Below are 13,464 nucleotides of genomic sequence, written 5' to 3'. Positions count from 1 at the left end.
CAGTGAATCTAGGAGAAGTACATTCCACCACCTAGGAGCCAGAACAGATAAGAGCCTTGATGCTTGCCCAGATGTTAGGAAGTCTTAATGATATTAGTGATGGGGGCTGTGAGGTCTGGAGCATTGTGGAAGGAGTGGGATACAATGAGCAGGTGGTGGGACTGGGTATGGGTTCTCTTCTGCTGCTAGAGGAGAAAAATCTTGAAAATAGGAGCTGGCAGGTTAAGAAATGAAACAATGATATTGTGGAGCTTGCGAGGTTCTTGTGCAGAAGTTTCCAGCTTTTTCTTGTAGAAGAAGGTCTTAGCATAAGTCACATTGGACGAGAAATGGTTAGAAAACACAAGAACAGGATGAGAAAGCTTACTGGGTTTGGAAGATACAGAGCAGAGGAGGTCCATGGATGAGGAAAGTGAAGAGAGGAAAGTGTTAGTGGCTAACTCCAGCAGTAGACAGGAAAAGGAGTCAGGGTCTGGAAGGGATGATAGGGTGCAGGAAGCTACAGAGGAAGGAGAGGTGGTGACCGGCAACTGTAGACCAGGTTCAGGACATTTCCTCCTTGTGTGTGGGAGGCCGCAGCTGTTGAATGTCCGGGAGGAGGAATGCAGAAGAATGAGAAGGCAAGAGGACTGAAGCTTGTCAGAGGGGAGGCTGAAGTACAAAGGGAATGAGAGAGGTGCTGTCATTAGGGAAAAGATTGAGGAGCATGTCCATTTGTTCAGGAAAGTCTCCTAGAGGACAAGGAGGTCAGTAGATGACAATGATCAGAGGGTTAACTGCATGGAATTCGAAAGTATGAGATGTTGAGATGAGACAGGGTCAGAGATGTGAAGCACCATCTCCAAAACAAAAGCAAACCTGTACCAACACCCCTTCCAGTTTCGTGTGGATATCCATTTGAATAGAAGTGTTTCATCATTGGATCAAGGCTATCAAACAGAACTTTGTATGTGGAGAAGTAGATCCAATCCATACTAGAAAACACGACAGCAAAAGAGAGTGACTGTTTTTTTCCCCTCCTTTAACTTGTCACTCATCTGTATATCTGCCTTAATTAGCTAAGAAAACAATCGCTGGTGATGTTTGCGCAGTGCTAAATATGGAGCAAAGGCGTCCTGCTGTCTGTGTTCTGAATATTCAAATTACATTGAAATTATATTTATGTGGAAAGAAAATATTGGAAGGTAATTCAATCAAAGACAGTGCTTTACACTATACGGAATACAAACAAATAAATAATCCTGGCTTGTGGTTCTCTAAGCAATAGATTACATAAACTGCAGTGTTCAAAGATTAATTGACCTTAACATTATTAACCTATAACAATATGAAAAGATTTGTTTCATGAGCTCAAAGCCATGTAATCTGCCTCTATTGTGGTGTGTGGAAAAAGAATCTTCAGTAATTGGTTAGGGCTGAGGAAAAAAAAGAATTTATTTAGCAATATAAATTAAACAGGCTTATTGGACAGCATAATTCGAGCAATATTTGGCTTCAAATGGCATATTTCATAAGTTAATATCAGTAGTTCCTTATTTAACAAGTGTGGGCGGAGCATACTCTTTCACACTTCATTTAGGGAAAGAAACTATTTCAATTTCAGTTAAACTTGTCAGTCCTGATTGATGGCTCTTTGAAGTTTGTTCTGTGGAAGAGATCAGACAAGTTATCTGTGGTCTGAACTTATTGTGAGCTAAGAAATCTGGGGCGTGTGTAAAATCACACAGAGTTCATATCCATCAGATTTAATTTGTTAACAAGCCAAATTCCTTTAGTATAACAAGCACATAGTAGCACACGTTGCACAAGTTCTACACTACCTTATATAGACTTTCTTGTAAAATACACTTTTATAAATATGTATGCTTGTAATATACACTCACTGGCCACTTTAATAAGAACACCAGTATACCTGCACATTCATGCAAGTGTCCAATTAGGTAATCACGTGATGGCAGCACAATGCACAAAATCATGCAGATACAGGTCAAGAGCTTCAGATAATGTTCACGGCAAATATCATAATGTGGAACAAATGTGATCTAAGTGACAGTTGGTGCCAGGCAGGCTAGTGAGAATTTCAGAAACTGCTGATCTCCTGAGAAGGCCACAGAAACTCCTATAACCTATATCCTATAAGCATTCTCTTCACTATTTCCAGAAACTCCAATAGCCACTCATTACAAAAACTCCATTTACCACTCTTAATGGTTATTTGTTACATTACCAGCTTCTTGAATCCTTAGCTCCCTTTGCTCTTTCAAGGACTACCAAAGGAGTGATTAGTTTTAGGTTCATTAAATAATGAAGAAAAAAAGCATCAATGAGAGCTGAACAAAATAAACATCAATAAATACCGTAGGGCAGACTTTCTAACCCAGCTCTCCTTTAGTCCATCCCACCATCATTCCATAGAAATCCACTGATTTCAGTGCTGCTTTTCATGTCTGCAGATTTCATTCATTGCACATGACTTTGTCATACATGTAAAGCGGACATATACCTTTATTTAGCAGAGGTGAAAATGTGGGCTATCCGCTTCCTGTGAACAAAGCTATTTATAATGTCTGAATGAGTGGCATTTTCCAGTCTGTATTAAACTCAGACATCACTGAGCATCACTGAGCATGCATAACTGGCACAGTAAAGGTCTTAGGCAGGAGACCCTGGTACTCTATGATACAGGAACATTCCTCCAGATGAATCTTTCTTTCTGTGTAGAGTACAGTACTGTATTGTCCTACAGCATTTAACAAACAACTACACAAACAGTGCCATCTACAGGACAAATGCTAAAGTGCTGTATTAAATATACATCCATCCATTTTCTGTAAAGCTAATCTTTACTGGGTGGCAGAGACCCACATTCACACACCCATTCATACAATACGGACACTTTTGGACATGCCAATCAGCCTGCAATGCATGTCTTTGGTCTGTGGGAGGAAACCAGAGTACCTGGAGGAAACCCCCGCAGCATGGGGAGAACATGCAAACTCCGCACACACAGGGCTGCCGCAGGAATCAAACCCAAACGCACTAACCACTAAGCCACCATGCTCCCTCTGTATTAACTAATATCACTTTAGATATAATAAGAATACAATTTTTATATAAATGAAAACAATAAGACTGCTGTATTTTTCACCAGCTTTGCAGAATTCTGTATTGCTCACACAATGGCATCACTGACCTGGCTTAACATAGCTTATTCTTTCAGACCTGATGTTGCAAAACATTTGTCCACATTTCAGCATTCAGTATTAACACTACTATTACGTCATTATCTTTTCTGTCTTTCTAACTTCTCATATTTCACTCGTTCTCATGAGCGATGGTGGTGTGTAGGCTTGTTAAATGCTATTACTAGATTTGCTGCTGCTCCTCATGCATAGACCCATTGTTTTTGGCAGGTACGATTAGAGAATTAGACATATTAGATTTATGTAGGAGAACAGGCTTTCACTTGGGAATTATTTTGGCTGGTCAACATTTGCAATTAATCAACCAAAAATGAGCAAACACAAATGATGTCATGATTTGGCATTCAATTGTAGGGTAGTTCGAAAGTATGTATCATCAGCCACTTGGTGAATGTCTAACTGTCATTTAATATATAAAATACATCCTGCTTTCTGGTTGTTTTGTCCACCAGGAGGCACCGAGAGAAGATCCTGATTGCTGCAAAAAGATTCCATGTCTAAACAGGTTTAACTCAAACAGTAACACATGCACACTTCTGATAAACAATGTTAATTATAGTCACCTCACAATGACTGACACTGATATCTTCTGTGTCCTTACTGCTTTTGCCCAACACACCTAGGAACTTTTTTGCTTGTTTGAGTGACATATAAAGAAACCTTGTTTAGAAATTGAAATATAAATTGATGCATTAAAAAGTAAATATAACAGCTCTTGGCAGCAGACTTTTGGATCAAGGAAAAGGTAACTATTAAAGCAAGCTCATTTAATAGCCACATATACTTGGTGGCTGCAGTGCACCACTGTAGACTACGGTGCATTATCTTGCTGAAAGTAGCCATTAAAAGATGGGTAAATAAAGGGATTCATGTGAACAGCAACAATATTCAAATACAAATGATGCTTGATTGGTGTTAGGGGGCACAATGTGTGCCAAGAAAACATTCCTCATTCCTGCTACACCAACACCACCAACATGAACTCTTGACACAAGGAAGGTTTGGTGGATGGATTCATGCTAGTTCTGACCCTATCATGTCGAGTTTATTCAAATTCAAGTTTCATCAGACCAGTTTTGGTGCATGGTGGCTTAGTGGTTAGAATGTTCACTTCACACCTCCAGGGTCGGGGGTTCGTTTCCTGCCGCTGCCCTGTGTGTGGAGTTTGCATGTTCTCCCCGTGCTGTGGGGGTTTCCTCCGGGTACTCCAGTTTCCTCCCCTAGTCCAAAGACATGCATGGTAAGCTGACTGGCATGTCCAAAGTGTCTGTAGTTTATGAATGGGTGTGTGAATGTGTATGTGAGTGTGCCCTGAGATGGATTGGCACACCGTCCAGGATGTACCCCGCCTTATGCCCGATGCTCCGTGGGATTTGCTCCAGGTTCCCCGCAACCCTGTAGGATAAGCCGTGTAGAAAATGAATGGATGGAGCAGACCGGTTTGGGTGATCCTGTACCCACTATAGCCTCGGATTCCTGTTCTTGGTTAACAGGAGTTGAACCTGATGTTTTCTTCTGCTGTTGTAGCCCATCCAACATAAGGTATGTTGTGCATTCTGAGATCCTTTTCTGCTCACCATGGTAGTGCGGAAGAGTGTTATTTAAATGGCTCTGGCTTTCCTGTCAGCTCAAATCACTCTGGCCATTCTCCTCTGAGCTCTCTCATCAACAAGGCTTTTCCACCCACAGAACTTCCACTCACTGAATGTTTTTAGTTTGTTTTTCCCTCCATTCTTTGTTTCAGAAATACTCAAGCCAGCTCATCTGGTGGCAACAAACGTGCCACGGTTAAAGTCACAGAGATCGCAAGTTTTTGTTTTGCATTTCCACTGCTCTACACAAATTTAATACTTATCTAAAATAGAAGAAGTGCTGCAAACAGAAGTGGCAGTGGCATTATTTCAGTACAGCAATGTGGCAAATGTGGAGGCTGAGATTGATATTGTGTTGTTCTTTATTATGTATACCACTAACTGTGTGCAGAAAAAATAAACAATTATATGGGAACATTCCATTTAGCCAGTTCTGCAGTGTGGAGACGGTGCGGATTTAATGTTTGGTTTCACTAACACATGGGAAAAATAATTGGAAGAATAACAGAAAGGAAGCATTTCTGTGGGATTAAAAAAATAAACATACTGGAAGCTTTCCAGTGTGAGGACTTTTCTTCACTTACATGATCTGTGTCCAGCAGCTTCGATTTAATGCCATTTCGAATGTTTTCTCATTGTGTGTGTTTTTGGTTGTTTGGTTGTTGTTGTTTTTTTTTTGTATCTGAAGCATTATAATTTCTTCCTTTTATTCACAAAGCCATTTTATTAATTACCAAATCCACTTTATTTAAAGGCAACAGACAAACATGAAATTAACAATTTTATTTAAGGCACTACAAGTCAATATACCAGTATGCGGCCAGGATGAGGTAGAAGAGAAAAGAGCTTTTTTTTTGGCAAAGCCATTTGAGTTTTTGAGTTTATGGAACCAGAAACTGAACCTTTTCCCTACAAACAGATGTGTTTGTGAAGAAATAAAAATGTTTAAATGCTAAGAGTAAATAAAAGTTTTTTTTTTTTTATGGCTTGATAAAATACCTGCATAATTAGAAATTCTGGAATGGCCACTTTCCTAAATAATTGACGTCATAGAAAACAAAATTGACAGAAATACAATAATAGGATAACAATTAATAAAACAGCATGTCTATGATAAAAAATAAGATTACACTTTAGTTGAAATAGCAATCAGTTAAACCCGTAGGGATTAAAAAAAATTTCAAGTTGTAAAATCCTGCATTTTAATTATTCATGTTAAATTTAGAATGTCACCACTGTTACCACTGGAAAAGTCACATGTTTGAGCTTTGACTGTAGTGAAAGAACCACACTCTAGGAGGGACATGTGTTAGGAACAAAAAATTGATTCCAGGGGCCATGTTAACAAAAGTTTTAAAGGAAAGATCCACCCTTTAACTCAATAATTTTTTTTGTGATGTGTGTAGTGTATTGAATAGTTAGAGAGCTGTGAGATGACAACTTGATGGTATTGTTCAAGGACATTGATGTTAGTATGAGCAGAGTGTACAGTACAGATGAGGAAGTGGAAGAGCTAGAGAGACTAGAGTGCTGCTGCACTGCTGTGGAGATGAAGAAAGAGCTAATTTCCAGTTGTGCCACTATCAGTGGGTAGCCGAACAGCACTATGGGTAATATAGGAAACCGTTAACCAAAATGAAAACAGAGCAACATGTCAATGAAAAAGTTTAAACCAAAAAAGGCAACATTCATAATTAAACAAATCTTGGATGTGACTGGATATTTCATATTCATTATAAATATTGATATGCAAGTCGTTCAGGATGGACTTTTCCTTTAAGGCCAAAACTGGTAAGGTCTCAAAAAAAAAAATTGGATGTTTAAGTTCAAATTATATGTGTGTAACACAGTTGAAGCCAATTTGCACTTATGTCTTTTATGTCAGCTGTCCAGAGTTTTGGTTTTCTTTACAATGTGCTCATCTGTATGTGTGACATTGAGAAATATCAAAGAAAGTGTGTTCCATCGTGAGCTCCTAAAGCACAGCCCCTCTCTGATGAGGCAGTTCTTTAAATACAATATTCAGAGTCAGATGCTTTCCATTGATGGCCTTCAAAAGGAGAGAAATATATCAAGCCAAAACATGGCCCATGTGGTTGTGCAAGAAGAGTAAAGTGTGCATTTTTCCAGTCAGTCATTAATCTCATCACAGCAGGAGTGTGAGAAGTGTGAGTGTAAGAGCAGTAATTGCAGTGATGGTGCTGGGCATCGGGGTAGCACTGTGGTTTTTTTCATTACTGACTTCAGGTGATGGGCAAGTAGGCTCTGTTTTCACAACGACCTTAGTGCTGGCACTTTTCTGAAACTGGAAGTTGTGTGTTAAAGCAGTGAATCTGTCCGGACCGTATGGCACTGACACAGTCTCTGTGAGTGGCTCATATCCTGGGTATGTCACCTGCAAAGAGGGATTCGATACATAGATATTTACACTGTTGTCAAATTCGATCGCTGCACAAACTAGTGCACTCCCGGCCTCCCACATCAAATTACACTTGATAATTAATCCACAAGTTTCTTGTGTATTCACTCCAGAGATGAGGCCTGCACAGCAGCTCTGCCTTATAGCCCTGCCCTAAGCCCCGTTTATGTCTCATGAACAGTGCTATGTACTTGGTACAAAGTCATATTTAACATAGAAAGAAATAGTGGTAAATGATAGAATCAAGTAGTTAGGACTATTATCTGGATTTTTAAATCATTTTTCAACTGCAGAATAACAGTGGAGAATCCATCATTAAAACTGCACTTGGATAAATCGTGGATAAAAGTAACATTTTTTACATTTTTTATTCCTCATGTAAGCTTCAGGACCATGTTAGTAAAAAGACATTAGTCCTTTTTATAAAAATCCAATACCTACTGGGGATGTAACGAATACAGTACATATACGTTATTCAGAATGAACAGATATTGTGTTCTAAACAGATATGAACAGGAGGAGCAATATCCTTTTTTTTCTTGAAAGCTGGTTCAGGGCATCTGGAGGTCTGCATGAGGACTTGGTTCATGCAGGACACAACCAGATCTTTTTGTTTGGTGACAAGTTTTTGCATGTATTTGGTCGAGCAGTCAGATATACAGATATGAATATAGATGTAACAGATACCGATACAGATAGTAGTATTGCATTACCCCCCAGGTACCTACATTGGGCCTGAATAACACATTCATAAGCACTGCATAAAATGTTTTATAAAGCATAACTCAATGAATTATGTAAGGATTATATCAAAACCTGTGAGATGACATAAAAGAAAGTATATTGCTTACATGACAGGCAGCTAAGCCATTATTACAGTCTCATTATGTGAGACTCTATCTAAAAAATGATTTATCTTGAATGTTGTATGCAGTATTTACAATGCATTTCTCATTATGCTGATGATATGCCACACTTTTTGCTGCTGGAACAATGAGTATTTTGGTCTCTTTAGCCCCATTTGGCAGCTTTCTCAGGGAGGAAACTTTAGTTTTGACATTTACTGATGATCTGGCATGCACTGAACTCCATTTGACAATAAAGTAATTCCCTGATTCCGTTCCTTTCAGTCCTCCATGGCCGAAAACTACTCTGTCTACCTCCTACTCAACCATGGTTATTTAACAGCACATAATTTGTCCGATCTGCCAGATCTGACCCCTTTGTTTAGACTGCGTGTGTGGCTTTTAGCCCAGGGTGTGAATTGCCCACTTTGCTTTAAGTGCTTTTCATTTCTCGCTGAGCCTCATTTCCTGAGGCAAGCGAGAAGAAAACAGAACCATTTTCATGGTGCCTGGCATAAAGTGAAAAGTAGTGGGGCCAGATTCTTCTAACATTCACTTAAGAGAGGAAAGGAGAGACTGTGACCTGGAGATCGACATCCATCTAAATGAGGCGGCTTAACTGATGGCGTACCTACAGATCAACTCTACATTCGATACCTAATTAGGTTCAGGTTCAACCCTAGTCACCAGAAGGTTGTGAGTTCCAGTCCCCAGAGTACATGCTAGCAGCTATTAGGCCCTTAAACAAGTCCTTATCCTGAGGTGTCATGCTCTTGGGTTTGAAACCCACCTGCAATATCTGCTGATACTGTACAATGCTATGAAAAATGATTTCTGACTTCTTATGTTTTTGTGTACCTCATACTAAATTGTTTCAGAAATGAAAACAATATCTAAGATAAAACAACTTAAGTAAACACACAATACAGTTTTTAAATGATAATGTTACTGATTGAAGCAAACAAGTTATCCAACACCAACTGGGCCTGTGTTTAAATGTATTCGCCCCCGTAGTTACTAATTCCCCAAATCTATGAAACTGCATTCATAATGAGGTTCAGCTGGACTAGACAAAACCAGGCCTGATTACTGCAAATCCTGTTCAATCACATCAACACTTAAATAGAACTTTTTCAACAGCGTGAAGTTGGTTACAAGGTCTTACCCAGTAAGACACTATGTTAAAACTGAAAGAAATTCAACCTTCCAAAATTCCTCCAAGAGCACAGCAATGACTCATCCAGCAAGCCACAAAAGAGGCAAGGACAACATCAAAGGACCTACAGTCCTCTCTTGCATCAATAAAGGTCACTGTTCATGACTCAACTATCAGAAAGACACTGGGCAAAAATGGCATCCATGGAAGTGTGGTGAGGTGAAAACCACTGCTAACCCAGAAGAACATTAAGGCTCGTCTGAATTTTGCCAAAACACACCTTGATAATCCTCAAACCTTTTGGCAGAATGTTCTGTAGACTGATGAGTCGAAAGTAGAACTGTTTTATGAAGACAGGGGTCCCGTTACATCTGGCATAAACCAAACACAGAATTCCCCAAAAAGAACATCATACCTACAGTCAAGCATGGTGGTGGTAGTGTGATGGTGTGGGGATGCTTTGCTGCTTCAGGGCCTGGGCAACTTCCAGTAATTGAGGGAAACATGAATTCTGATCTCTACCAGAAAATCCTAAAGGAGAATGTCCTGTCTTCAGTCCATAAGTTGAAACTCAAGCACAACTGGATTATGCAGCAAGACAATGATCCAAAGCATCGGAGTAAGTCCTAGTCCTAGGAGTAAGTGAAAGACTGATCTCCAGTTATTGGAAGCGTTAGTGGCAGTTATTGCTGCTAAAGGTGGCACAACCAGATTTTAAGTTTAAGGGGCAATTAGTTTTTCACATAGGTGATAGGTGTTGGATAACTTTTTTTGCATCAATAATAAAAAATAAATTAAATATAAACTGTATTGTGTGTTTATTCAGGTTACCTTCATTTTATGTTGTATTTCGTTTGAAGATCTAAAACTATTTAGTATAAGATATACACAAAAACAGAAGAAATCAGGATAGGGCAAATACTTTTTCTCAGCACTGCCGTACCAACTTCTTATTCGTGGTCTGTTAACATATATTCATAATACTGTATTATACATACAAAGCAGAATGCATGTTCTCACCATGATGGTGTAGTTTCCTGGCAGCAGCAGTCTGTAATACTCTCCGTTGTGATCTGTCCTGAAGGGACAAAGGTTCCTCCTCCCCTGTACTTCCACCGAGGCATTTTGGACTGGAGTCCCATTCGAGAAAAACACTTGACCTTTTAAACCTAACAGGGAAAATAGATTTAAGAAAGTCTTAAATCCTTAAGGAATTAAGAAAGATTTTCCATCATAGATTAAACAAGCAAGTATTATGAATGTTTAGGTGATCCTATTGGGATAGAAGGAATTACTTAATTATGCCAATTAACCCGTGCTGGAAAACAAATTATGCTAGCACAGAGATTACATGATATGCCGTAGTCAGTGATGGTTAAAAGTTGGGAAGGCTATAGTGTGTCAGTCAAAGAAGACTTGTTCCACTTGCATAGCTTGAGTCATTACTGCTGAGGCCATGCATTTTAGTTGATGATGTAAGATGTAATCTTTCCACTTCCATAAGCATAATTTAGGACTGGATATGTGGAGCCGATACGGTGTCTTTGTCTAGACACTGAGTTTACTGCAATATTCTCAGGACTGTTTGTCTTTCCAGATGATTGGCAAAGATGTGTGCTCCACACTACCTAGTCTAGCTCTCAGCACTTTTAATCATCATTTATTATGCACTTCCTAAGAATACGATTTATAATATTTTATATCACAGTGTGCTTAAATTCTCGAATCTATTTGTTCAGAAAGTGAGCATTATGTTCATATAAGAGCACAGCTCGGACAGTAGTTCAGGCTGTAACATGAACGATTTTTTATATTAATGCACTTATTCTAACATGTTACTTTTCAATAGTAACAGCTCATACACAGGGACTTGTACAGCAGATGCTCCACATAATATTATAATAAATGGATTTAAATATGCATCGTTGTTTAACAAAGCAAAATGTATAATCTCTGATGTAGTAAGGTTTTCTGTGGCAAATCACTGTGGTATAAGCAGAATAACACATTGGGGGCTGCATCACACTCCCACTGCATGCAATATTTTAAAATAACCGCTCGGTCTGTCATGTGTTATGATGTCTAATGATCTCTGAAATAATGTTGGAGCCATGAATCAGTGTGAAATGTGTACATCAATGTTAGTAAATTTTAAAAGAAACAACCTATACTGCACTGTATGTTGCCACAATGTTGTAAATCCTGCACAAGTCTGGACACAAATTGTGGATTTTATTTAAATATAGTCAGCAGACAAGGTCAAACCCAGAGAAACAATTCAAATGAAACTCTGAATTATTTAAAGGGAGAGTTTGTAGTTAATTAGGTGGCTGCAGATTCTGGGAAATGGAGTTTGTTGAGGAACTAGTGAGTGACAGTGTGGCATTCTGGGAAGTTCGCTAGGTACAGCACCAGGCCCATTTTCAACCACTGACTTTTCAAAATGTATTTATTAATGAGTATATATATATATTTGACATTTTATGTTATACATAATTCTATACCATCTATACTTTCACTAAACCTTCAATTAGGGTATTTCTTGTTGCACACACTCTCTGTAATAGAAATAGATAGTCCAAGCGTTTTTCAGAAATGATTGCCATGTCATGTCTAGGGCATCCCAGAGGTTTCTAGACCTGGCTGAACAGATCTCTCTCATAAACCTTTCTCTCTGACTCCTTTCAGAACAGCTTTGTTAAGTTAGGGTCAGAAGACTGGAGAGACCGTTTCATTTCACACAGCACTGCCTCCTTCTTCTCCAACTCGGTCACACAGCTCTACGGTGTGTTTGGTCTGATTGAAAATCAACCATATTCAGATGTCCAAAAAAAATTTGACTGGTAATGTATACCAATCAAGTGACTATTAAATTAGCAACTTCGCATTAAAAAAATATATATATCAATGTATACACTATATGGACAAACATTTTTGTGGACACCAGACCATCACACCCCTATGTACATCCCAGTCCAGATTTGCTTTTATAATAATCTCCACTCTTCTGAGAAGGCTTTCCACTAGATTTTGGCATGTGGCTGTGGGGATTTGTGTTCATTTAGCCACAAGAGAATTAGAGAGTTCGGGCACTAATTACACCTGATTATGCATAACACATAGAAGAACATGGTCATTGAGGGAACTCTGGGCACAAGGCAGTGAACACCCTGGACAGGGTGCCAACCCATCGCAGTGGAGAATCACACACTCGCACACTAAGGAGAGGAAATGCCAATCAGTGGACTAGGTGAGGTAACCGGAAAGCCCCGAAGCACAGGGAGAACATGTAAACTCCATGCGCACAGGGCAGAAGTGGGATTCGAACTCTCAACACCAGCGGTGCAAGGCAAAGGTACTAACCACTAAGCCACTGCTGGGCCCCCAATACCGGGTTAAATATGAATAAATTTGAATTGAATTGTTTTGTTGGGAGCATACAGCCTTTACTGTCAGTAAAAGTTAAAATAAAAAAATGTATAAAATTATTTGTCAACAAAATATTCAGTTAGACTTCATGATTAATCTAAGATCTCAGTAATGTATTGTACATATTTGATAATATCAGTTATTAATATCATAATAATGATTAACTGAATATCTCATGTACTAGTTTTTGTTATGAAATAAACACAGATTGTAGAGACTGACTGTATGGTTATAACACAGGATACTTCTATTGTTTTGGTTTTTAAGGATGGATTTATTCACTGGACAGCACAGACAGTAAATTGAATAATTCATCAGAGGACTTCTATAGGTGTAATGTTACTGGTGCTGGGTCATCTTACATATCTTACAAATAGGTGGAGACAGCTAGGCCATGCTGAAACAAACGCTTTGTCATGACAACCATGATGACAGGTCACGGATACCATGTGGGTGTCATTATCTGTGTTGTGTCTATTGTACCTAGATGCACTTGTTGCATGTAGGCCAGCAGTGCAGGCTTGTTGGCATCCCACAGACCTGGCAGGTCATTTTCTGGAGGGAACTTACAGCAGGACAGCTCAAGAGTGATCTCTAAACACTGAGCCCAAACATAATTGTAGTCCTGCATCCCACCTGAGAGAAACAGAGAGAGACAGCATTCATACATTCAAGATATATACATAATCAATTACCATGCAGACTCTTACAGTACTACAAATGGCCGACCATACTAAAGACAGCCAAGAAACCCAATTAGGTACTAATGAAGCGTATAGCAAACTGAAGCTTCATATTCTATTTATATTTTTTGCTAATA

At 39.0% G+C, this 13,464-nt stretch overlaps 1 protein-coding gene across 3 annotated transcripts in view; it reads right to left on the bottom strand.

The window, feature by feature from the left end:
* Positions 1-5,563: 5,563 nt before the first annotated feature.
* cpm (carboxypeptidase M) overlaps positions 5,564-13,464 on the bottom strand; it is a 40,671-nt gene continuing 32,770 nt past the window's right edge. For all 3 annotated transcript variants that reach the window (XM_053688181.1, XM_017494637.3, XM_017494638.3), the window contains 3 exons: positions 13,128-13,280; positions 10,236-10,384; positions 5,564-7,190 (listed from right to left, as the gene is read on the bottom strand). In XM_053688181.1, the coding sequence (XP_053544156.1) occupies positions 6,942-7,190; positions 10,236-10,384; positions 13,128-13,280 (551 nt within the window). In that variant the 3' untranslated portion in view covers positions 5,564-6,941. The remainder of the gene's footprint in view (positions 7,191-10,235; positions 10,385-13,127; positions 13,281-13,464) is intronic.

The sequence above is a fragment of the Ictalurus punctatus genome, chromosome 19 (assembly GCF_001660625.3).
Source record: "Ictalurus punctatus breed USDA103 chromosome 19, Coco_2.0, whole genome shotgun sequence".
In the NCBI taxonomy this organism is placed as follows: domain Eukaryota; kingdom Metazoa; phylum Chordata; class Actinopteri; order Siluriformes; family Ictaluridae; genus Ictalurus; species Ictalurus punctatus.
The sequence above is the reverse complement of the archived record's forward strand: the minus strand, read 5'-3'. Positions and strand labels throughout refer to the sequence as shown.